We start from the raw sequence: 25,677 nt of genomic DNA, 5'->3' as shown, positions 1-25,677 counted from the left end.
CTAGTCTCACACTGTACCTGCTACTGAGGTTCCCAGGCTACATTAGATAGAGGTGAGTGGGAGCCCGGAACTATTTGAGTGACTTTCAAGGGGCAGCAGGGGTGCCAGAATTGGGTGGTCTAAAGATACACTCCTATGTCTGCTGTAGTCAGAGAAATACCAAGCCTGCCACTGACCTTCCCACTCAGCCAATCTTCTTGGTCCCTGGGCTTCCTCTGGTTTCCTGCTCAGCCTTCTTCTAGGTGTGTGCTGCTCCTGAGTATTGGAGCTTTCTGGGGTGGTAGCCCTCCTGATGTCTAGAACCATGCCCCCAGGTGATGCAGCACCCTTCTGAGGGTGGCCAGGTGCTGAGCCTCTGCAGCAGCATCAAAGAGGCCTCTGTCAAGGTGGCTGAGATCTGGATCATCTCCCTGTCCAGCCAGCCCATCGACCATGAGGATAGTGCAATGCAGGCTGGCCCCAAGGCCAAGTCCACAGGTAAGTCACTGTACCTTTTTCCTCTGCCTTGTTCTGCTCATGCCACTTCCTGCCCACATGTGTAGGAGGGCTGTCCCAGTTCTAGGATAGGATGTGATCTCTCTCTCTCTCTCTCTCTCTCTCTCTCTCTCTCTCTCTCTCTCTTTTGTTTTGTTTTCCAAGACAAGGTTTCTCTGTAGCTTTGGAGCCTGTCCTGGAACTAGCTTTTATAGACCAGGCTGGCCTCGAACTCACAGAGATCCACCTGCCTCTGCCTCCTGAGTGCTGGGATTGCTGGGATTAAAGGCGTGCGCCACCACCGCCTGGCAGTATCTCTTGAATTTCTCTCTAGTTGAACCTTTGGGGAAAGTCATGTGTGCTGTTAAAGTTCAAATCACAAGTTCTGTGTGCCTACAATATGTAGGTGTCGTGGGGTTTGTTGTGCAGTACCTTTGGTGCTCTGAACACCTGGGATCTGGTGTGGGGCAGGTGCTCAGCAGCCATTATCTCTTGCTGCCATCACTACTGGGGTCACTGTATTTGCCCTGCTCTCTTGCTCACCAACCCCATAGCCATGTGGCATGCCTGTCCTTAGGCTCTTTGGTGCCCAGGGCTACAGTTCTGGTGTCCCAAGTTTCCCTGGTCTACCAGGAACTGTCTCTTTATAGCTCCCCTCTGCTCCCGGGGGACATTCTGTTGCCAACTCATTGCCATGACATCAGGTGGAATCTAAAGGTACTCTTCCTTCTGTGTGCTCATTCCACAGATTAACTACTCTGAGGAGGAGTATGAGAGCTTTTCCTCTGAGCAGGAAGCCAGTGATGATGCTGTACAAGGGCAGGTAACAGTTTGAGCCTGAGGTGGGAGAGGCACCTGACAACCCCCTTCTACTTCTGTAGATAAGAGACTTGGGACTGAAGGGGACTTCCCTATGCTAGGCCGTATGAGGTCTGTGGGTCTCAAGTGCCGTAAGGGATGAGAAGGGCAGGGAACTGATGTGTGGCACCTGATTGCTTCCTCCCTGGGGCTAGGATATGTCTGTAGGCAGCCCTGAAGGGCTTCGTAGTGTTAGGAACTGACTGCAAGTGATGGCCTCAGTCGGCACTCTCATGGGGTGGGCCTGCAGTGCAGGCGCTGTGGCCTCAGGCACTGTGCATGTCTACACAGGAATCTTGATGAGGATGACTTTGATGTGGGAAAACCCAAGAAGCAGCGTGCGCTCGATAGTAAGAACGACGTCCATGACCAGGGTCGGTGGAAACTAGTTTTACTAACACTGGGGAAGGGTGAGGAGGGTGGGCAATGGCTGGAAGGCTCACGGGTGACTGTGAGCAAGAGGGCAGACAGCTCTCCTGAGGCATTAGCTTCACATGACACATGACCCAAAGAGATTCTTAGTTTCCACTTGCCCTCAGGCCAGAATTCTGTCAGCTAGTGCCTGACTGTTCGTCAGTCCAAATGAACGTTAAGCCAGTTGGGGTGTCCTCGGGCTGCCCTCCTCTCATGCCCCACGCCAACTTTACATGGCTGTGGAGCCCTGGAGATCTATTTTCCCCACCACACAGTACTCAGACTCACCATGAGTGGGATCAGTTTCTTTTTGGGGGTGGGGCAGGGGCTGTCTGCCAGCACAGAGACTTGGTGTTAGGCTTCTTCCAGGGAGAAAACTTGGGATAGGCTTCAGCCCATTCTCAGCCTGTACAGTGACCATCCATGGGCCCCTGGAACACCTTAGAGTTCAGAACTAGCCTGTAAGACTGGCTGGATTGGTAGCCTCTTACCAGTCATGACCAGGTAGAGCACTGTCAGCCTTGATAGATGTGAAAAGAGGTTGTGGGCAGACAGTAGCCACAGTACAGAAGCCGCTCTGGATACAAACTGGATCTCCCCTGAATACAGGCAGCACCATCTGGAGCTCATGGGCCAGCCTGAGGGACCGTGCAGGAAGCATCCTCCTGTTAGGGTCAGCTCTATAAGGGTGACTGAGTACCTGGAGGACAAAGGCTGGAGCAGAGGCACTGCAGCCACAGCGTGAGCAGCTTCACTGAACTCATAGTGTACAGGTCCCATTGTCTCATCAACCCTGTGCCTCCTGAGTACCTCCCACAGGGTGGCATTCTCCTTCTGAAGATGAGGTCAGGGCCCTTTCTGAGTGTTGGAGCTGTGGAAGTGTTAGAGAGAGCCCGAATAGACCTGCAGAAACTTTCTAGAACTGCAAGAGCCACCCTGTGCCCTTCCTGGTTGCCCCCTCAGTGGGTGTGGATTACCCCCTTCCACCCATGTTTCTCAGTCTGACCATCAGTTTGTGCTTTCAAACACTAAAATTGGGCTCATGGCTGTATTTTATACCCAGTTCACCACTTTCATAGCTATGAGCTGTATCTCTCCTGTCCCTCATTATTGAGTCCAGAGTGCAATTCCTTGCTATGTCTCAGGAATGTAGCCTCCCTCCCCTATCATTCCTAATGTGGGATTCTTGTACTTCTTGTCTTTTCAGCAACAGAACTTCAAGCAGAAAGTGGTGGCGCTACTGCGCAGGTTTAAAGTGTCAGAGGAGGTGAGTGGGTCAGGACTTTTCTTTGCATAGCTGCTGAACTGCACCCGTGTCATGCTGGGCAAAATGTGCTCCAGTGAAGCTCTAGACCAGATCTTGGCTCTGTACTTACCATCTGTGTGGTATGCCCTCTGCCTGCCAGCCTGGATGGCAGCTGTGAGAGGCCAGCCAAAGAACCAGGCTTGCCTACTGGTTTCTGTTGAACTCCCAAGTCATGGCGCACCTGTAGGAAGACTAGCAGAGGTCTATCATGGTTCTTATAAATAGACTATTTGGGGGAGCAGTTTCAGGTTCATAGAAAAAGTAAATGGAAGGTGCAGTAGTTTCCCTACCCCTAGTTCTGCCGTGTACAGCATGTTCTGTAGTTCAACATGTCACAAATCTTTGGTTTCTTAGTTTTTCTCTATCCCCCCCAGTCTTAGGTATTGAGTTTGTCACATCAAAAGAAAAATCATAAAAACAGAATCAAGATTCTGGCCCCACAGTAGGAGAGAGGGCACTTGAATGTTTGATCCCTCTACATCCATGTGTGCAAGGGTCCAACACTTACTAGCAGCAGGGTCCCAATTCAGCTCTAGCACCAACATCTAACAGGTGCTCTTCATATGTGCAGGTATTGAAGGTGGCTCTTCTTAGCCATAGAGTTTTCTGTAGGGCCAACATCCACTCTAAAACATCACTGGCCTGTTTCAGTGGAATAGCCTCTAGGCCCTAAATCCTGAAGCTTGCAACTCATAGTGAGACAAGCACAGCCAGCTGAAAGTGTGCATATTACAAGGAAGCTACCTGTTCTAGGACCATGCAGGCTTACAGGTGGAGGAAGTTGGATCTTGACCATTGAGTTTCATGTTCACCAAGCAACAGGGCTTAGTCTCAAAATAAACCTGTCATACTCAACTTCTGTCTTGCTTCGAGACTCAGCCTAAACTGGAAAGTTTAGTTCAATATCATGGACACTGGTCAGGAAAAGAACTTTTTTTTTTCATAGGAATAATCTCCCACATTGTATAGAATTCTTACAAAGTTATCAAGCCTGTGATCTGTTCCTAATCTGTTCTGTGCTGTTCCCTTAAACATGAGGAGAAGACCATCTAGCCAGAACTCCATCTCTTGTCTTCGTACCCCCAGTTACTAGAAACTATGCACAGGCCCTGTCCAACTCACAGACCACATAGCAGTCCTAGAATGTGCCCGCACCAGTGTGGTGCTGTCGATTATCTTAAACTGTCATTATTATGCTAGAACTAAACTCGCTGATCTTTATAACCAAATACAGGGGCTGGAGAGACAGTCCAGCAGAAAAGAGTGCTGGCTTATTGCTCTTCTCGAAGATCTCAGTTCAACTTCTAGTACACACATGACAACTTAAAACCATCTGTAACTTCAGCTCCATAGGATCCAGTGCCCCCTTTTGGCCTCTACCAACACCAGACTACATGTGATTCACAGACATACATACAGGCAAAACACCTATACACATAAAATAGAATAATAATAATTAAAAAGAAAATGGTGCGGAGCGTTAGTGGTGCTCGCCTTTAAATGCCAGCACTCAGTAAGGCAAGGCGGGTGCGTTCTATGAGTTCAAGGCCAGCCTGGTCTATAGAGTGAGTTCCAGGACTAGTCAGAGATAGACAGAGAAACCCTGTCTTGAAAAACCAAAAAGAAATGGCAGGTGAGTTGCATGTGTGTACATCCCAAGGATGCTGTTCATAGTTGGAGATTAAAAGGCCAAAGGTGCTGGCAAATTCATATCTGGAGAGGGCTAGATCTTCATAGACAGTGCTGCATCTTCACATCCTCACACAGTGGATGGCAGCAGCACAAGACCAAGGCCTCTTACTGACCACCTTGTGGATTAGGTTTCACACATAAGATTTTAGGGAAGCTAGGCAGTGGTGGCACATGCCCTTTAATCCCAGCTCTCAGGAGGACAGCCTGGTCTACACAGAAAAAAGTTTCAGAGCAAACATTCTGCCTCTAGACCTCAAAATTCATTTTCTTCTCTCAGAAAATACTTTCATTCTGTCACAACAGTCCTTAAAATCTGAGTACACTCTACGTAAACTCAGACTCTTGGTGTCTGACTGCTGTCTGCACCAGTACTTGTCCAGGCGTGAGCATGAAACCAAAGGATGTGCTTTCAAAGGAAATTATGAGACCAGCACAAGGCAGGCACTTTGTTCTAAAAGGAGAAAGGGGGGAGTAGGTAACTGCTCCCAAGTAAGTCCACAACCCAGCAGGGCACAGTTTCTTGTACTGTGTGTGTGTGTGTGGTGGTGTGTGTGTGTGTGTGTGTGTGTGTGTGTGCGTGTGCCTGGTGGGTGTGTGCCTGTGTGGGTGTAGAGATCACGAAGATAACTTCCTGGAGTCTGTTTTCTCTCATTCCACCATATGAGGACTCGGGAATCAAACTTGGGTCCTTAGACTTGGTAGAAATTTCCTTTATTCTAACTTGCCTCAAGCATTGAATCTTAAATTTAAAAAAAAAAAAAGTTGATGTATTTTTATAGATATGAGTGTTTTGGACTGTATGTACATTTGTGCACTATGTGCATATCTGGTGCCCACAGAGGTCAGAAGAGGGCATTAGATCCCCTGGGAAACTGGAGTTATAGATGGTTGTGAACCGCCATGTGGGAACTAAACTCCCTTCCTCTTTAAGGGCAGCCAGTGCTCTGAACTGCTGAACTTTCGTCTTCCCATTTCCCAAACATTGAGTCTTAAGGCTAGAAAACCCTTCTTTGGTTCAGTACTCTGCTCTCAGGACACATTGATTTGGAGCCAGGGCTTTAGGACCTGGCATTGCACCCTACAGTGTCTCAGATAGCAGCTATGTGCCTTATAGCACTTGAGCAGGCACTATGACCAGAAACTTCAGTTCTGCCTCTCAGAGCACCCCACTGCCATCACTTCTCTGTATTTCCTGGGAGAGGGTTCTTTTAGACATGGCCCTGCTTCCATCTCAGGCCTCTGCCTGGGACAGCACATCCTGTAGCAACCAATTTGAAATGGCCATATTTCTACAAACTTTGAAGAGTTAGCACCTATAGTTACCATACACATTGGCTTCCTATGCTGTCTAAGGGGCCATTCCTGCAACCTGACCACACATGGACCCCATGAAGACACAGCTCTGTGCCTCAGGAGCAACCACTTGAAACCATACTGCCCTCAGGACCTCAGCATGGAAGCATCCTTGGATCATCTCATGTTAACTATGTTAATTACAACACTGTTGGGCTGATATCTCAGGCGTATTCCTAGCTAGCTTTTACATCTTAAATTAACCTATTTCTATTCATCTGTGCATTACCATGAGCTGTGACCTACTGGTAAGATTCTGGCAGGCGTCTTTCTTCTTCGGCAGCTACATGGTGTCTTTTTGACTTCGCCTACTTTTTCTTTCTATCTCTGTTCAGATTTTCCACCTGGCTTTACTCTACTAAGCCATTGGTCTAAATAGCTTTACTCATTAGCCAATAAAAGCAACACATACACAGAAGGACATCCCATATCATCTCCCCTTTTCTATCTAATTAAGAAGGAAGGTTTTTAATTTTAACATAGTAAAATTATATTTAGCAAAACAGTTATCAAGTAAGAATTACAGTTAACACTATTTCTTTTGTGAGTCTAAAGTTTTATATCTAATTTATCTTTTTAACTAAGCAAAACTACAGCCTGCTCTCATTCAACTCCATCAAAGATCCAGAAGGATATAATATTACCTAACTTAACAGAAGTGCATTATAAGCAACTTCCAAAACTCTAGAATTGACAGAGACATCTCACTGTCTGGACGTCCACCCAAACCAGTTCTTCTCTAACGTTAGGGCATCCATCTTCAGCGTGTAGGTCCATAGTATCTTGCAGACTTTTCCATGAACAGGAAATTTGAAGATCTCTTCTGCCTTGTAATGGCAGAACATCATCAGTTGCTGTCTCCTGTGTACTACAGAATGTCTAGCAGTTTCTTCTATATAGCAGGAACCCTGAAGGACCACCCATCTTTTGGAAAGTCCAACAGACACTTTTCTGTGGGTCCTGCATGTCCAATTCATACAGCGTACCATCAAGCAGTCCAGGCAAGAACAGTTTCTTGCCCAAAATGGCTAGCCTTATCATATTAAGGCAAATTCCATAATGCGTTTCTTCAATGCCCACCAACCTCTCTGAAGTAATTGGTGTAACCAGAAGCAGACATGTTGTTGAGAAAAGTCTAAGTTCTTAAAACCTTTTAAATGCCATATTCTGTAGGTCTTTGAAGTGTTGAAGATTATCTATCTAACTTAAAATATATCTCTATTTCTAGAAAACCTAACTAACGTATTTAAAAGTTTGATTGTTACAGATGACTATTAATCTGTATTTCTTAATTATACATTATATATTTTTAAATGAGCTGCACGTAATACCTTAAACAAGAACAGAAATACATATACACAGTGTAATAAATCTACCTTAAGTTTGTATCAATAGACAAGAGATCCATACCAATGCAAAGTATTCATTTCTATATCATATCTTCCTTTAAATGAAAACAAACATTTATAAGCAATCATTTGGGAATTTAGGCATAGTTTTCTCCAAACTGCTTCCTGATGTTTGTTGGATGGAATATTTTTAGGGTTCTTGGAGACCTTTCAGGGTGGGGGGGTTTGTTTCATCAAACCACATTAGCCTGGAATCCACAGGTTCCTATTCTCTGTAGAAACAAAAGCAAAACCTCTTATCCAAAGTAGCATATCCTTATACTACTCAAATTTTTTTTTGAAGTGAAGATATCTTTAAAATATTTATGTTGGTTTAGCTTGGCAGCCCCCAGAATCAAATGTTTTTTCAGCAATTAAAATTTAAAAAATACATAATCCAGACTCTCTGTGTATATTCCATCTTTACATGGCTTATTTTTTTTACTCTATTACTTTTTAATTTTTTTTTACTATCTTTACTCCTTTAATCTATGGCTTTCTGTATTCTTGTCATAAACCCATATACGTTTATCTAACAATGTGAGCCTTTTAGAGTTCTTTTCATCTGAATCCGTTTTTTTATTGTGTATTTGTATCATTTTCTGACCAAGAGCACTTTTTAAAACAAAAAACAAACAAAAAAAAAAACGCTAAGTGGGCATGGCTAGAACCAACTCTGTAGCCTTGCCTGTTGGCTCCACCCTGGCTCTTTAGACTAGGCTGGCCTTGAACTCACACAGATTCTCCTGTCTGCCTCCTGAGTGCTGGGATCAAGAGGAGTGCATGACCACCACCTGGTTTCACCAGCATTTCTTAAAGTTGATATGGTTATGTACACCTGTAACCACAAGTGCTTGGGTAAGTAGAGACTGGAGAATTGCCGTTGGCGCTGGTTGTCCAGCTAGTGTAACCAACAGTAGTAAGCTGCAGGTTCAGTGGGAAACTCAATCTCAAAAATAAGGCACAAAGAGATAGAGGGGTTTTTTTTTGTTTATTTGTGTGCATTGTTTTGTTTTTTTTTCTTTTAAGTCAGAGTTTCTCTGTAGAGCCCTGGCCCTCCTGGAATTCACTCTGCAAATCAGGCTGGCCTCGAACTCAGAGATTCTTACTTTCACCTCCTGGGTGCTCGGATCAAAGACATGCGCCACTATGCCCAACTTAAGAGAAAGATATTTGACATCAGCTTCTGTCCTGTGAACACACACACACACCACACACAGAGAGGAGAGAGAGGGAGGGAGAGAGAGAGAGAAGAAAGCTAACAAAATAGGATGTTTTGGCAGTCAAGTGTTCTTTTGTGTCACTGTTTGTCCTCCTCGTCTTGTCGCTGCACATCCCCCTTTGTTAGCCTTCAACTACTAGCCAAGCAGTGGCACAGGCCCTGTGGGGCTCTCATACATGTCAGCATTGCTGTAGGTCTTAGATTCGGAGCAAGACCCTGCAGAACATGTTCCAGAGGTGGAGGAGGACCTCGATCTTCTCTATGACACGCTGGACGTGGAGAACCCCAGCGACAGTGGCCCTGACATGGACGATGATGACAGTGTCCTTAGCACCCCCAAGCCCAAGCTTAGGTAAGCCACGCCAGGTTGAAATTGTTACTTCTAATAAGCTTGAGCCTAGAAGGAATTCCAAATGGCCTGACATTATTGTTCTGGAGTGATCTCGGTTGGTTTGAGTTGCCCTGTGATTGTGACCCATATTTAACCCTGGGGCACCATAGGCTTCCATGGTTCTCTTAGGGTAGACCAGCAGAGACATCCTGAGAGGAGACAATATGGGGTGAGTCCAAGGTTATAGTGGGGAACAAAGCCAGGTAGCTTTCTCCTGATGACCAGAAGAAAAGAAAACTTCTGTGTGGGAGGGTGTAACTGCTCCTGACCCATTGGAGCTTGGGCGGAGTATTTCTCAGGGTGAGTAGTAACCATGTAAATAGACCACTATGCTTGCATGTGCATTGGGAACTACAGACAGGCAGAACCATCTGGACGTGGGAAGGGAAGCATCTGGGAAAGAATTTAAGCTGGAAGGTTTTTTGTGATGCCACAGCTTGGTCCTTGAGGCAGGCTGCAGAAGAATGAATGGCCCCAAGGTGTCCCCACTGTCCTCAAGTTTGAGGTATACTGGAAACTGCAGGAGTCTACTGTATAGGCAACAGAGTGCCTCTCCTTGGTTTCGCTGGGAGGACAGCTGACCAGCCTGGCCTAGGGCAGAAAGAAAAGAAGGAAAGCAGGCCAGTACACACACATGTGCTGTGGACTGGTGGGACCTGGAGAGGCTTAGCCCTCAGGACAGGTAGTTTATAGACTTAGGTCTTGGTATAGTAACTAAGAACAGGGAGACTCAGGAAGTTCTAAAAAGTTAAAGACCCTTCACTTTTTAAGTTTCTGATCTGGACAGTAGAGAGAAACACACAAAAAAATTGGGTTTCTTGTGTCTTGTAATTAATTAACCATAATTCTCAGTAATGAATAATCATTCATTACTGCTGGGCTCGATTGCTTATGCCTGTAGTCTTGGCATTTGGGAGACTGAGGCAGGAGGATTACTGAGTTTAAGGGCAGCTTGGGCTATAGAGTGAGACATTGTTCATTAAATAAATAAACTCCAACATCTATTATGCTCCCCATTCTGAGGTGGCATCCTCAGGCCTTGGCTTCTTTTTCTGCCTACGTCTTGCTGGGCTCAGGTCAGCATGTCGAACTGCTCGCATGGGGAATGCCCTTTAGGTCAAGCAAACTAGTGTTCCTTGTTCTCTTCCACTTCAGTTCCCCTTGTGCTCAACACTGGTCCTCTGCCTCATGTCTGTAGTGACTTCTGGGTCTACCCAGAGAGTCTGGATCTTCTTGAGCCTCATGACATTAACTATGATGGCATAGTCCCAAGCCAGCTCATACCTGTAGTTTTGGGGTGATATGTGATTACTTTGGGGCTGTGATCCCGGGTGGCCATGCATAATTGACACCCTGCATCTCAAGATTTCTGTATAGCTTCATCACCCACATGGCCATGCAGGTATCCTGTCCGGTATTTATGCTTGACTTCTTTAACATCTCTTGGTTTTCTACCTCCTTGTCTCCTATTTCTTCACTCACACTTGACCTGCTGAAGTCAGATACATTGGTCCAGGTTGGTCTGGATTGGCAGGAGTTGGCCTGGCTGGTCTGGAGTGGCTAGTGGTCTAATGGCTATGCTGGATTGGTTTGAAATGGCTTTGTCAGGCTTGGTCTCTTATGGCCTAGGGGGTGTCAAGTCATCTGTGTTGGTCTGGAATAGTCAGACTGTGTCTAGAATGGCTTTAGATGTTCTGGACTTGCCCATGGTACCTTATGCTGTTGAGAATGTTCTTCTGATTTCTGTTACCTGACTACAGATATCAAGGTTCTCATCACGCCCAGCCCCCATTAAGAACATGAGATATTCTGTGCTGACACCCAATCTCCTTGTGTTTTTGGCAGCCCCAACTTGGGTGAACACGAGCAGATAGGGTTTTCTTTTTTTAATTTAAATTTTATTATGGGAGGGGGCATGTGTGCCACAGCATGAGGGTGGAGGTCAGAGGACAAATTGCTAGGGTTCCCACTATGTGTGTCCCAAGGATCAAACTCAGGTGTTTAGGCTTGACAGCAGGTGCCTTTACCCAAGGAGCCATCTCGCCAGCCCTGGAACACACATTTTCTGCAACTGACTTCATAGCCAGTGCAGGAGCTGTGCCCACCTGGAGTTTAATCGCTCCAGCATCCTACCATGTGTGTAAGGTCCCCTCAGCAGTGGATGTCTAGTCACACGTCTTCCACACGTGGAGCTTCTTTGGATGTAGCTCTCTCTGCTGTTGAGTTCTGTGCTGCCTTCCCTTCTGTGTGCAGTGGGTTGAACCTCATTTTCAGTGTATTGGGGATCGTGGGAAATAACATCTGTTCCTTCTTTATCCAGGCCATATTTTGAAGGCCTGTCACACTCCAGCTCACAGACAGAGATAGGGAGCATCCACAGTGCCCGGAGCCACAGAGAGCCTCCAAGCCCGGTGAGTAGGGCCATGCTGTGCAGTGGTGAGACCCTTAGACCCGTCTGGGCCTTTTCTTCCTTCCTGCCCCTGTGAGTCCTGAATGCCTAGCCAGCATGTACTGTGGGCTGTGATGTGTCCTGGGCTCAGAGTTCCACCCAGTAAAAGATGACTCTTCTAATGTAATCCTGAGCTAAAAGTCTGTGAAATTCCCAACTAGTCTCTCTAGGCTTCCTCCTGTCCAGAAGTAGACATCTTTGTTCTGCAGCACAGCCCAATTCCTGTCTCGTCACCTGCAGGCTGATGTACCTGAGAAGATGAGATCTCTGGGAGGCCCGCAGCCAAGTGACAGCATCTCTGACACGGTAGCTCTTGTAAGCAGTCATGGGAGCATCCATGTGCAGCCGAACTCAAGTGTACAGTGAACACCACATGGAGGTCTTTGTGTTCATATACTCTGAAAGTGTGTGCACCACCCTCAGGGATGACCTGTAGCTCAGGTGGATGGCTGTGTTCCTAGCCTTGCTATCAGACCCAGGCCCTCATGGAGTCTCTCAGATATGGTTTCCAGCAGGTTTGGTCCTGATCTCTTAGTAGTAGTTGGACCAGGAGCTACTTGTGGGAGAGAAGCACCTCTCCTCTTGCCTCCATGTGCCTGAGCCTCAGCAAGACCTTAGGTCAGAGGAAGCCCAGAGCCTTACCTTAAACCAAGAGCACATACATAGGAGAGGCGTGGTAAATGTTTCTGGCAGGGTGAGTGCATATGGCTCCTTCTCAATCCATCAGAGTTCACCAGCCCCCCGAGAGCCATCAGGGCAACCTGATGACAGTCCAGAGACTGAGACCTCTCTCCTGGATGTCTTCACTGAGAAGCTGCCACCCAGTGGGAGAATCACCAAGACTGAGTCACTTGTCATCCCTTCCACCAGGTGTGGGCCTGTGCTGAGGGAGTGTGTACCCCTTTGGGGGGCCTGTGGGCCAACTCCAGGAACTGCATGTGGGTCCCCTACCCAGTCTGTCTCTGGCCATCTGCTGGCTTGCAACCCAGTGTGCCCAGAGACTGCTGAGGGTTCATGGTGCTGGGACAATTGCAGTATCGTATCCCAGGGTCTGCTGGGTGGAAGTGTGACAGCTGTTGTGGGACAGTTCAGTTTGCAGCCTGCAGTGAGCATTTGGCCTACCACTCCAGATGTTCTATGCCTTTCCTGGTCTCTAGCAGGTCAGAGGCAAAGCCAGCAGGCCGCCGGGGCCGGAGCACATCCCTGAAGGAACGGCAGCCAGCTCGACCACAGAATGAGCGGGCCAACAGCCTGGACAATGAGCGCTGTCCAGACACGAGGAGCCAGCTGCAGGTTAGGGTGGGAGCTGAGGAAGGATGCGCCAAGTAACAGGCAGAATAGAGAAGCCTAGGGGCCCTGAGAACTGGCAAACCTGGAAGGTTTACTATGAAATTCCATGCAGACAGGAAGACAGTCATAAGTCTTCTTGTCAGGAAGCCTGTTTACCCTGGAGCTGGTTTTAGCCATCTTATTGATCTCTCTGAATCAGAGCCACCGAAAGTGTTGCCACTCCAGACTAAGGAACCTCCATATTAGGTATTTCCTTACTTGCTTCCAGTGTCCATGCCTGCTTTAGGGTATGGAATATTGAGGCCCAGGGCTGGAAGTTGAAAGGCCTGGGTACTGCATCTCCTTGTGTGGACACCTCACTGTCTCTAGATTCCCAGGAAAACTGTGTACGACCAACTGAACCACATCCTCATCTCTGATGACCAACTCCCTGAGAATATTATTCTTGTCAACACCTCTGACTGGCAGGGACAGGTAAGGGGTATAGCTGTGTGCCCTTCTGTGAAATCGAGGCTTCATATGACCTTGAAGAACACCAGTCATGCTGGGGCAGTGGGGAAGCTGATGATCAGCTGTTCCTGTGGACCCTTTGGGACCTGTGGTGAGGGTTGGATAGGGACTACCAGGTGCTACGCCAAGGTCATTATCAGCTTGTCCCTTTTAGTTCCTCTCGGATGTCCTACAGAAGCATACCCTTCCTGTGGTATGCACATGCTCTGCTGCTGACGTGCAAGCTGCCTTCAGCACCATTGTCTCTCGGATACAGCGATAGTGAGTCCACCATCCTTCCTTCCTTACCCGGGTACCACCTTTTGGCTTCTCTGCCTGGGTTTTTACTGGGGCCTTGTATCCCAACCCTGCCTGCTACTTAGAGACAAGGGATATTTGATCCTGAGAATCATGATGGTTCCAGATGTGCTGCCCATAAACTCCCCACAGCTCTGTTCTGATCCCCAGTGGGTATCTTGAAGCTCATTTGGCCTTCTCTGGTGGACAGCTTCCATTTACAGTGATGCCAGCAGAGGTCTTGAGCACAGTTTCCTGGCCCAGGCAGATCCAGGCAGACATTTAGCTTCCCATCTCCCTTTTGGTGGGGCATCCTGGGTTTGATAGTTCCTGCACTTTAGGAACTATCCAGGGTGATCCTGGGCCAGAGACAGTGAGGCATCTGTCCCTCTCTGCCCCACCCTCTTGGGATCGCAGCTGCAACTGCAATTCTCAGCCACCAACCCCTGTGAAGATCGCTGTGGCGGGAGCACAGCATTACCTCAGCGCCATCCTGCGGCTCTTCGTGGAGCAGCTGTCTCACAAGACGCCTGACTGGCTTGGCTACATGCGCTTCCTCATCATCCCACTGGGTGAGGGACCTTGGACTACTGGCCACCTGTGACTAACCCTGAGAGACTTCAGAGACAGGGACACAGCCTGGTTAGGGTAGAGGTACCAATATGACATACTTCTTTTGTTTAAAAATTCACAGTTATTCTCACTATATTGAAAAGTCATGTGTGTCAGACATAGTATTATGCCTATTACCCTAGCACTTGGAAGCTAAGGATCACAAGTTCAAATCAGCCTGGAGCCAGGTTATATAGTAAGACCTAAGTCTACTGTCACTTTCTGTTCTTCTCTTTGACAAATGTCCTAGTTGTGTAGAATGTGTTACCTGGCAAACTAGTGGTCTACCACAGACCACTCCATCAGCTTTGGTTTCTGTCACCAGAAATACAAAGCAGTCTTTATAGGTTATGACCCTGTGCACTTGAATTCCAGTAGCCATTTGGAGTTCTATAAAACACATTTGTTCACCAGTAGTGAAATTTAAAGGCAGCGCCTCACCTGGGGCCCTTGTCTCGGCTGGCGTTTGTCCATCTCATTTGCCTTCCCTGGTAGAGCAACAGTCAATAGGGACTTTGTCATAGCTCCCTTGCAGGCTTACAGCAGAGGGCTCAGGACACCTGGGTTGTCTAGGGCTGAGCAACTCCATGTGGTGATGGATTTCCTGGGGTTTCTAGGCTCCCACCCTGTGGCCAGGTACCTGGGCTCTGTGGACTACCGCTACAACAACTTCTTCCAGGATCTGGCCTGGAGAGACCTGTTCAACAAGCTGGAAGCCCAGAGCAGTGGTGAGGCCTGGGTACTGTGTTGGTGAGGGGAGCTGCCCCATGCATCTACAGTCCTTGCATTGGAGAAAAGGCCCCTTCTCCTGGGGACTTCCCATCACAGAGACCATATTTCTCAGGGTCCGCTGTGGGACAGGAGGGGATGTTATAGGGCTTCCCTCACCCAGCCTGACATTGGGACGGGGCATACACAAACTCCAGAACCGGCCTCAGGATTTGAGAAGAAACCATGATGACCCAACCTGGGACCATTGTGGGTGGGCACTTGAGCCAGAGGCAGCTAGCAGAAAGCAGAGATAGAGAAGAGCTAGAGTATAGTGCCTGGGACACAGCCCAGGCCCCAGCAGATCCCACCTATTCACCATGCTGACTCTTTGCCGCCTCTGCCTTGTGCAGTGCAGGACACACCAGACATCGTGTCACGCATCACCCAGTACATCTCGGGAGCCAACTGTGCTCACCAGCTCCCCATCGCCGAGGCCATGCTGACCTACAAGCAGAAGAGGTAACATGGTGGACCAGGGCTGGGGCCCTGGAGCAGGTATATGGCCCCTCTGCTTCTTATAGCCTATGGGATAGACTCAAGGGGCCAGAATAAAAAAACCTGAGTGTGCTTGCTTAGAATGAACCTACAGTAAATTCGTATCGGGTCAGAATGCCTGGTTGGATTTTCAGAGCTTTTACTTTTGTGCTTGTTAATATCCTCAATGATGTACTGGAAGGCACTTGTTCCTATAGTCCTCATATCTGGTTATGTTCTGGTCACATGGCTCCTTCCCCACAGGTCCCCTGACCCTACTTTGGCTTTTGAGTGAACACTCAGATCATGTTCCCATCTGCCCAGAGTTGCGCAGCGCTCAGGAGTTGTGTGTGAAGGACTGAACAGAATGGGTCTCGGCCTGGACCTAGATCCTTCCTCCCAAGAAGCTGAGGGGCCCTGGGCAGGGCCTCCTCAACACTGGATCTTAGGGAACTGAACACACCTTTCTTGGCTCAGACCTCTGAAAAATCTGTCTGTCTTAGTTAGGGTTTCTTTTGCTATGAAAAGACACTGTGACCATGACAACTCTTATAAAGAAAACATTTAATTGGGTGGCTTATAGTTCAGAGGTTCAGTCCATTATCATCATGGTGGAACATGGCAGTGTACAGGCAGACATAGGGCTGGAGGAGTAGCTGAGAGTTCTACATCTTGATCCAGAGGCCATAGGAAGTGGTCTGAGGCATTGGGTGTGGCTTGAGCATGTATGAGACCTATAAGCCTGCCTCTACATTGACACATTTCTTCTAATAAGGCCACACCTCCTAATAATGCCACTTTCTTTGGCGTCCATTTTCTTTCAAACTACCACACTACCCTTCTAGAAGAGTTAAGTGCACAGAGCCTAAGGAAACCTCCTCTTTGGTGTCTAAGGTGAGCCCAGCACCCTGCTCAGGAGGGGTAGACCCTGCAGCCAATGACAACAAATCTCTTGTATATGCCACACAATACCTTCCCCAAACTCAAAGACAGTTGAAGGCTAATCCAATGTAGTAGGTCAGCAAAGAATTCCAGCCTTGCTTGCTGACTGCCTGGTAGCAGGGCCAGATCCTCTAGGAACCTCATCCCCTCTCAGCTGCTGCTCCAGATCCAGGTGGGTGAAGATTCAGCCAGACCACCAGGAGCCAGTCTGCTCCTGCCTCAATGCGCAGAGGACTTGTTGCTGCTCCAGGGAGTCCTAATGTGTGTTTTCTCTCTTGGTGGCCTTCCCAAAAAGGAAAAAACACTTTCACTTTGACTTTACCCTGAGGTACATCTCTCTGGCCTATACCCTTATCTGTCTCTAGGCTGGTCTTTAGGGCTTGTTTAGCAGGATCATCGTCCAAGTGCCTCCCCTCTGATGACCCAGGCAGCATTCCTGTTCCTGGAGCAGGAATGAACCCTTAGCCCACAGAACCAACCTCAAGGAGTTTGTGCTTCTGTTAAACCTTCATGGTGCTGGCACCCGGACTCCCCATGCTGGCTTTGCTCCTCACACTTAACAGTAGCAGTGATCTGACCACATACAGCCTCAGAAGGGTGTGGCACTACCAGTGTTGGTCCTAAATTTAAGAGTGTGGAGGTAGGAGGTCAAGGAGCTGGCATAGTATGGCAGGTGCCTTAGCCACTTTCTGCACTATAAAATCAGCTCCCAGGGACGCCAGAGCCACAGAGAGGGTTTTTCTAGTTTCTTTGGGAAGGTAGCCAGGCTTTTGAGGACCCCAAGTATGGATAAAGTGCTTTTCTTCCCTAAGAAGGTTTCACACTCTGAAAACTTGACTACTCTCAGGTACCCTCAGAGCTACCCTTTTTGTTGCAGAGAGTGTCCTACCCTCTGTCTGCCACACTTGCCTCAAGGTGTCTGTCCTGGGAAAAGTGCTCAGGACAGAGTCATGGGTCCAGGGTCTTCATTGCTGGTAGTGCTACCCTTTATCCAAACCAGCAGAACACAAAAGGAGGGTCCTTGAATACCAGTTTGCCCTGCTAAACAAGCTCACCCCCCAAGTTAGAGAAAGACCAGCCTTCATCCTCTCTCCTGCCTTGAGGCTTGGCCTGTGCCACCAGCTGTGACAGGAGGAGCCTGCAGCATGCTCTCCTGTGCTGTACTTATATCTAGTAAAAAACCAGGCTTGAGGAGACGCTCTCTCTCCCCCAGACCTTCCTCTGCCTATAATACAGTAGTGACACCAGCACTAGGTAGGCACGGGTACCAGCCAGGAACCAGTGAAGACCCAATGTTGCTTGGCCTTCCATGTTGAACTCTGGCAGGGTATACCTGCTCTTGCCTGCCTCTTACCCGAAACTGGGATGGAGCCTGTCCTCTGATGGCAGCTGAGTCCTCGGGTCATACTGGGACGACACATGCTCCAGGCCCCTGTTCTGGTGTATATGAATGGAATGGTCCTTGGGCCTACACTCTGTCTTTGGCATCATGGCAATCTTGGGAACAGATCAAGGGCATGGTTCTTAGACTGCCAACCACTTGACTTCCTTGTGTACCTGTGCTGCAGGCCCTGGCTGCCTCTGCATCCAGGCTCTTGGTTAGCCAGCTAGTGTCACTGCTGTTGCACCCATGCTGGTGCTGTCTGCATGGCCCAGGATGCAATATGGCGCTGGTGTCATAATTGCTGTACCTATGCTGGTTCTGTCTGCATGGTCCCAGATACAGCTTGGCTTTGAATTCTGGTAGCTTCTCCATGTTGCAGTGTCTCTTGTGTCTTGTCACACATGGCCTTGTCAGCCCTGCTCTGTCCTCAAATATCTTAGGGTAGACCATAGATAAGAGGCTGCTCTGCCATGGTCCTAGAGGGCCCACAGAGTACGGGTAGCCAGTGGGTTACAGCCCTCCACACTGGGAACCGTTGTGCTTGTCTGCTTTTTAGAGCTTTGGGGCCTGAGGTGTTATATGAAGTGGACAAAGAAGAGTATGACAGATTGGGGTTAGGAGTCAAGTCATTTGGAATAAACAAGGGTGAAGAGGTTTCTCTTGTCAAAACTGCCCTCCTTTGATGATGTAAGTCACAAAACAATCCCACACCAGTTCAGAATTACCAATAATAAAAGCGTTATTTGTTTAAGGGGAAAACTACAGATCACTGCCCTAGACACCACCCAAGTTCTGTTTCCCACCAAGATTTGTCACTGAAAACTGTGTTAGGCAGTACCTGCTGCAGTGCAACACCTGAGGGACACCCTGAAGCCTAGACACAGGGAGAAGCCCATCCAATACCAGTATGAGGAATCAAGGTAGAGTTGAGAGAACCATGCAGAAGTAACTTCAGTTGCTAAAATGCTCTTCAGATCAGGGAATCACTGTGGGAAGGCAGGCAGGAAGGTCATGGAAGAAATAGGACTAGCCCTGCCATCAGGCCTTCCAAAAATGCAGTACACACTCTGACTGCTAGTGGAACCATGTGCTCCAAGCTGAGCCTCCTCAGAGAAGCACCACATGCCTCCCCTAGTGGGCAGTGCATGGAAGGAGGACAGCATTCTTCATCTCAGCTCCTGACCTCAGACCCTTGGTATCTTAATGGCGCATGGGCCAAGACTTCCAGGACAAGCCACTGTTTTGCCAAATGCTATACAGAGTTAAGTCCAGACAATATGTCATCCAATCAGCTACTCAGACTTGTTCCAAGAACCCTGCTCAAGCCTCAGGCTACACTTAGATGTTACTATTAGAACCTAGTTCTCCACTTGAGCACCTTGGTCAAAGCTGTAGCCTCTAGAGATGGCAGTAACTTCACCTAGACTCAGGAGGAAACCTTCATGTACTGGTTTTGGGAAGAGCAACCCAGTCTCTGGAGAAGGCCCAGTTCCATGGGGCATGCACATGGAGCAGGGAATTGGCTTGGTAGGCCTGGAAACAGGCAGATGGACAGGACTGAGCAGGCACCTGTGATAAAAACAATTTCTCTCAAGGGTCACAAGCTCTAGTGGTCTCTCCCCAGTTGCAAGACTACACACCAACTTCCTTGCAGGGGTGCAGGAATCCTCTGCTTATCATTATATTGACATATGGAAAAAGAGTCCAAGTATTAGCCAAGTCATCCAGGGACCTTTCTGTAGTGACAAAGTACCTGTGGGCAGGCGATATGGCTGAGGGCCATGGTGGGTAGGGGTTAGGGATGAGTCGGCTGGGCCCCTGGGCTTAAGGACAGCCGAGATTGGGGTATTCCAGCAGGGAGTCTAACAGTCTGTTTTTGCTCCCAGCCCTGATGAAGAATCCTCTCAGAGGTTCATTCCCTTTGTTGGGGTGAGTATCATCAGCTTCATTCACTGGAAACCTGAGCCTGCCAAGGCTCCTGTCAAAACAGAGTGCTTTTATATTAGCTTACACACACAAGAACCTTCCTCACCGTGTGAACCAGCGAGGGCTGCTTAATTCCTTGCCATATAACCCCCTTGCTTCCTTCCTGCATTTTTTGGTCTGGGAGCTTTTGGTTCCCATAGTGAATACATGGGAGTATAAGTTCCTTTTCTGGGAGAGATGTATCAGGCTGTCAACTTAACACACAGACGAGGAGGCTCAGCCCTGTCTGCAAGATAAGGATGAGCCTCCTGGCATAGGCTAGGCATAACCAAATATGGAGTTTCAGACTTATCCCCAGTTCTGTTTGCACAGCCTTTTTTCATCTCTAGCAAGGTTTTCCTTGCTAGACAACACGAACCTTGATTCCAGGCAGCCATAGCTATCTCCGTAGCATTCTGTTCAGGGCGCTTTCTGTAGTGACAGAAGTGCCTATGGGTACCTGACATTGTAATTCACTCTGAATTGACACAGCATCATATGGCTAATGGCCACTGTACTGGACAGTTCAAGCCTGAAGCACTCTTCCCCTTGCCCCATACAGTACTGTGAAGCAGCTCCTGCTTCTGCATCTGTATTTCTCCTGCCAGCACCTGACTCTGATGGGTGTCTGAACTGGCCAGTCACATGCACATGGGATTTGCCACTGCCCAGAGCTAGGCCATGCTCCATAGATGGGAGGATGCTGGGACCTGTTTCCCGTTCTGGGCAGCAGCAGGGACGTAGAAACCTCTTAGATGAGCTCCAAGGTGGTGTCTAAGCAGAGCTGTAGGACACTCGACCTCCCCACCTGCCTCTAGCCAGCATCTGTTACTTCCCAGGTTGTGAAGGTTGGAATTGTGGAACCATCTTCAGCCACATCAGGTAATTTCACCCCTCTCTGAGAACTGTTCAGGTAGCCCTCTGAATTGGTGGTCCCTCTGGTCTTAAGGACCAGCACATTTCTACTGAGTTTCCTATAACAAAGCCTCAGAACAAGGCAAACTAGGCAGTTCTCCCAGCCAATAGAGATAATAGTCTGCCTTCCACATAAGTACTCTGCCTACTCTGCTTGCCCCAAGAGCTGCCTCTCTAGCTCTGGTCCAGGCTCCAGCTAGCTGTGGGGCCCGACCAGAAGGCGGTCTGACTACTGACCTGTGACTCCTCCCTAAAGGAGACTCGGATGATGCAGCCCCCTCAGGCTCCAGTGTGCTCTCTTCTACCCCACCGTCTGTGTCTACATCTCCTGCGGCCAAGGAGGCCTCACCTACTCCACCCTCCTCCCCTTCAGTAAGCGGAGGCCTTTCCTCCCCAAGGTAAACAACATGGCTCTCTGTCATGACATCCAACCTTCGTGTTACTGTCTTGTCAGCAATATGGGCAGACTTGGTGAAGGAGTGGTAGAGATCCTGTGAGGGACCCTTTGGGCTGGGTCCAGTTTGCTGTAGAGCAACTGCGGGAGCAGTGTAGGAGGTAATTGATGTTTTCAGTGACTACTCCTAAGGACGGGAGTCACTGAGCCTGAAAGTACCTTAGCACAGGGTGGGCTGTTAAAAGAGGAAATGCAGGCGACAGCTCCTTAGGCCCCACACAAGTAAACTGAGTCCTACCAAGCCATCTGAGTCTTGAGCAGAACTCAGACAACCAAGTTGAAACTGGGGAGTTTTGGGTCCATGGTGAGCATGGCCTTAAGGTTCACTGAGATTGCTGGCTCTTTGTCAGAGCTCGTCTAGCCACCTGATATCACCAGCCACTCCACCTCTGATGAAGCTATTTATATAGGCCCTAGGAGAGTGGGTGTACAGGTTGCATGGCAATTTTGCCAGGGCCACAGGCACTAACAGTATTATCCCGGAAGACAAGTGGGCAGTCAGCTCTGCAGAGCTTCTCATAGTTCCCTGGCACTGGCCACACCTCCTTGCCTACAGTGGCACAGTGACATCATGAGTGTGAGCACTTCCCTCTGCCTTCCACAGCCAGGGCACCGGCGCTGAGCTCATGGGGCTGCAGGTGGACTACTGGACAGCAGCACAGCCTGCGGACAGGAAGAGAGATGCCGAGAAGAAGGACCTGCCCACCACCAAAAACACGCTCAAGTGCACTTTCCGGTCCCTCCAGGTCAGCAGGTTGCCCAGCAGTGGCGAGGCTGCAGCCACACCCACCATGTCCATGACCGTGGTCACCAAGGAGAAGAACAAGAAGGGTGAGGTGGGAATGTACTGAGCAGGGACAATGGGAGAGGGGTCTCTGTGGTAACTATTGGTGATGGGGATATTCCCACCCCTTAGCAAGTTTCCGGTAAATTCATTGTCATGAGCACACACCTCACCTCAGAAGGGGTCGGCAGTCAGACATGCTTTGACAGCTGTGGCCCCTGAGCCGTGAGGATACTGAGGTTCTGGGTAGCTTCTGGCTTCAGGTGGAATATCAGGAAGGAGGGTGCTGTATGTGGTCACAGCAAGAAACTGAATCCCAGGTGAGCAGGGGCCAGCCAAGTCCCCATGGCTACTATTCTCCCATCCTGCCTGCTGCTGGGGCTCTGACCAGCTTGGCCCTGAAGGAGCAGTGAATCAACAGCAGGGCTCTTTTCTTTCCAGTGATGTTTTTGCCCAAGAAAACTAAGGACAAAGATGTGGAATCTAAAAGCCAGTGCATCGAAGGCATCAGTCGGCTGATCTGCACAGCTAAACACCAACAGAACATGCTTCGGGGTGAGCATGGGCCAGGGGACTCCACAGGGTGCTGGGGGAATCAGTCCATGGCCCAGATCCTTTTAGGTTCTTCCTGTAAAATGGGAATGCAGAGCAAAACAGATGGGTGGCTTCTCAAACCCAGCACAGAAACCCGATGTTTTTCTATGAAAGGCATGCTTACAGATTCATACTTGAAACACATTTTGATAAGGGACTTGCATACATCTGACAGCCTTTAAGTTCAAATAATTTTTCAACCTTTTCTGTGTTTTTATTGATGAAGATTTGGTAGAGGGTTGTTAGAGAGTGAACCTAGGGTCTCATACATACTAGGCAGATATTCTACCACTGAGCTATATTCTCGGCCCTTCCTTTCTTCATTTTAAAGATAGTTTGTATATCAGTGTCTTACAGAGGCTGTTCTGTAAGTAGTGCACTCAGAGTGTAGGACTCTTGAGCCTTGAGTCTTCCTCAGGCTCTCTGGAAATGCAGCTATTTTAAGTAAGACCCTGTGAGGTGGAGGTGGCATAAATGAGTCATGCCTGGCTGAAATATGGCTTAGACTGTCTTTGCCACTAGTCCCTTGGGAAGTGGACTCACTATGGCAATGAGTCTTGTGAGGGCAGGTGGTAGAAAGGGCCTGGTAAGCATGGCTTCCTCCAGCTTCAGGATTACCCTACCCCTGGTAGCAGCCCACCATCCTAGGTGGTTGCCTCACCAGGCAGGCAGATGGTGAGGTGGTCCTCTCCCACAGTTCTCATCGATGGCGTGGAATGCAGCGATGTCAAGTTCTTCCAGCTGGCTGCCCAGTGGTCTTCCCACGTGAAGCACTTCCCCATCTGCATCTTTGGACACTCCAAGGCCACCTTCTAGCCCCACCCATGGAAGGGCTGGCACAGGATGATGAAGGGGCCCATGTCAGGGCCCATGTCCTGCTCTGTGTCAGCCATTGATAGAGGGACAGCTGTGTTTCTGTTAACATGTGGTTACTAGAGAGACAGACTCTTAAAAACACAAAGAAACAGTCTTAAGTATGAATGTGCTCATAGCCCAGACACTAAGGGGAAGCTAGCTAGCTCCCTGTGGGCCACCGAGTAACTTTGTTCCGCTTATTAACCAGAATATGTGGGCAGTGGAAAGGCTGGTAAGAAGAGAGGTGAGCTCTGGTCTTATGAAACCCCAGAACTACACGTGAGAAGTGTTTTTGCCTTTGTGTTCTGTCTGTTCCTGAAGTCAGGATTCTGCTTTCCTGGGGAGCAGGGAGCAGGGTACAGTCTTTGGAGTTTAGTGGCCAAAAGCTGAGGGTAAAGAGCATATTTGGTCTCCTAGCATGGGATGGTGGCCCCTGGCACTCCATGTGTGGTTCCCAAAAAACTCCAGCCTTATGGCGGAGGTTTTATAGTAGCAGATCTTTCTGATGCTCTTATACATTTGACGATGTAGCTGCCAAGCAGATGTTTTCTTGTGAAGTCCCCTTGGGTGGAGAGCCAACAGGAGCTACATACCTACCCCTGCCCCTCTGGCTGCAGTTCCAGAGGCACTGCTAGGCATCTGCAGATTCTGCTGATCAGATAGGTGGTCCTTGCAAATTTCCCAGTGTCTATCTTGGAATGAGAGACACTGCTGGGGTCTGAGACCTGGCTACCATGCCCTTACACCTCTATTCTGCCTGTTGGACAGGAACATCTAGGACTGGTTATTTGGGGTCTGAGTTGAAAATCAAGGTTGTGAACTGGAAACAGGCAGCTGGAGGGGTGTGTGTGTGTACGTGTGTGTACGTGTGTACACATGCGCACGCGCGCAGTGTAGCCAGTGAAGGCTCCAGCAGCTGGTCTAACTACAAAGGCTGTCCAAGGATCTATCCAAACCATGCTCCTCAAAGCCACATGGATCCATTCTTGGTGGCAGCTCTATCCTCCACCATTTTCCTGCTCAGCAGGAGAGGGATGTTCTGGCCTGCAGCAAGGATCATCCTGACTACATGCCCCACCAGATTCATGAAGGGGTTCACAGCCTCAGTCCTAATTTTCTCAAGAAACCTTTCTCCCTGAAGTGTCAGATGGAAGAGTGCCTGCCCCCCTTGGAAACTGGCACTCCCAGGCATCCTGGTGGTGTCTTAACCTTGAGAACTTCTAAGAAAATGCTCAGAAAATTACCAAGAATAGGGCAGGCTGAGTTTGAGGGCTCCTCACCTTCCCTGGGATGAAAAAACAGCCCATTTTCTATTTACTTACTTCCCCGCCTCACCTTGCTGAAAAGAGTCCATTTGTCCAGGGTGAGGCCCTGTACTGCTGCTGGGATCTGGGTTGGGCGCTAGATCCTTGGGTTCAGGGCTCAGTGACAGTGGAGCCCCTGGTGAAGAGTGCTCTGGAAAGATTCTGTTAGAGTCAGGCCACTGTGATCCTTAGAGCTTAAGAGCAGAGCCTGGCTTACCGACCCCTTGAGTTTCTTCCCAAAGGTCAACCTTGCTAGAAAAGATTTGCCTAGAGGCCTTGGGGCCAGGGTTTCAAGCTCATGCCTGGGGCAGCCCCTTTCTGGAGAACTCTTCCTCTTTACATGCATTCTTGATTGGTTCCAGAGGTCTGACTTTATACAAGTCCAAGTCAGTAAAGCCTCGTTCCTGAGTACCATGCACCCACCACTATAGCAGTGATCCCCTGAGCCTCAGTTTCCCCTTTGGTTAAAGAGACATGTCCATTTTCCTTGCCTACCTCGTGGAGCTGTAATGAGGATTCATAGAGAAGTACTTTGTCCCTTTGAAGGATGACTAGACACCAAAGCCCCCTGACAGGTGTCAGGTGAGGACAGCAGTGTGTGTGTGTATATCCCACAGGCCTTAGCCCTGAGGCCCTTAGAGCCTCCCAGTCTTAGGTCACTGTCTGTCAGCACTGGTTCCTCTTAGGCCTGGCCACACAGCCTGTGTGGATGGGAAGGTCTCATTCCTGTCAGTTGGGGACGCTGCCTCTACCTTCAAGTTAGTCTGTGCCACTACCCTCTGAGTATGCAGCTGGGTATCACTGTATACCAGAGCTGGGAAAGGAGGGGCTGGCCCTTGGTTCCTGTGCAATGGCTTGTCCTAGCCTTACCCTGAAGGCCTCACTTCTGCCTCTAGCCTCCATCTCAAATGAATTCCTTATAAAAATGTCCCAGCACTTCTTCCCTGAGCCAGGGTACTGGACCCTCACTTGCTCTCCAAACCCCCACGCCTCCGGAGAC

The 25,677-nt window shown here is 48.9% G+C and overlaps 1 protein-coding gene across 1 annotated transcript in view; it reads left to right on the top strand.

Annotated features, from left to right (window-relative positions):
- The window catches only part of Pacs2 (phosphofurin acidic cluster sorting protein 2), a 60,925-nt gene extending 35,630 nt beyond the window's left edge, over nt 1-25,295 (top strand). The window contains 21 exon segments of the mRNA XM_042055424.1: nt 315-478; nt 1,225-1,298; nt 1,626-1,672; nt 1,674-1,706; nt 2,954-3,013; nt 8,902-9,059; nt 11,419-11,509; nt 11,788-11,862; nt 12,275-12,417; nt 12,708-12,840; nt 13,207-13,311; nt 13,502-13,608; nt 14,041-14,195; nt 14,853-14,963; nt 15,357-15,465; nt 19,693-19,735; nt 20,611-20,653; nt 20,943-21,084; nt 21,745-21,971; nt 22,366-22,479; nt 23,216-25,295. Coding sequence (XP_041911358.1) covers nt 315-478; nt 1,225-1,298; nt 1,626-1,672; nt 1,674-1,706; nt 2,954-3,013; nt 8,902-9,059; nt 11,419-11,509; nt 11,788-11,862; nt 12,275-12,417; nt 12,708-12,840; nt 13,207-13,311; nt 13,502-13,608; nt 14,041-14,195; nt 14,853-14,963; nt 15,357-15,465; nt 19,693-19,735; nt 20,611-20,653; nt 20,943-21,084; nt 21,745-21,971; nt 22,366-22,479; nt 23,216-23,334 — 2,253 coding nt within the window. The 3' untranslated portion in view covers nt 23,335-25,295.
- Nucleotides 25,296-25,677: the final 382 nt, after the last annotated feature.

Source organism: Arvicola amphibius, chromosome 7, assembly GCF_903992535.2.
Source record: "Arvicola amphibius chromosome 7, mArvAmp1.2, whole genome shotgun sequence".
NCBI classification, from domain to species: Eukaryota; Metazoa; Chordata; class Mammalia; order Rodentia; family Cricetidae; genus Arvicola; species Arvicola amphibius.
The sequence above is the reverse complement of the archived record's forward strand: the minus strand, read 5'-3'. Positions and strand labels throughout refer to the sequence as shown.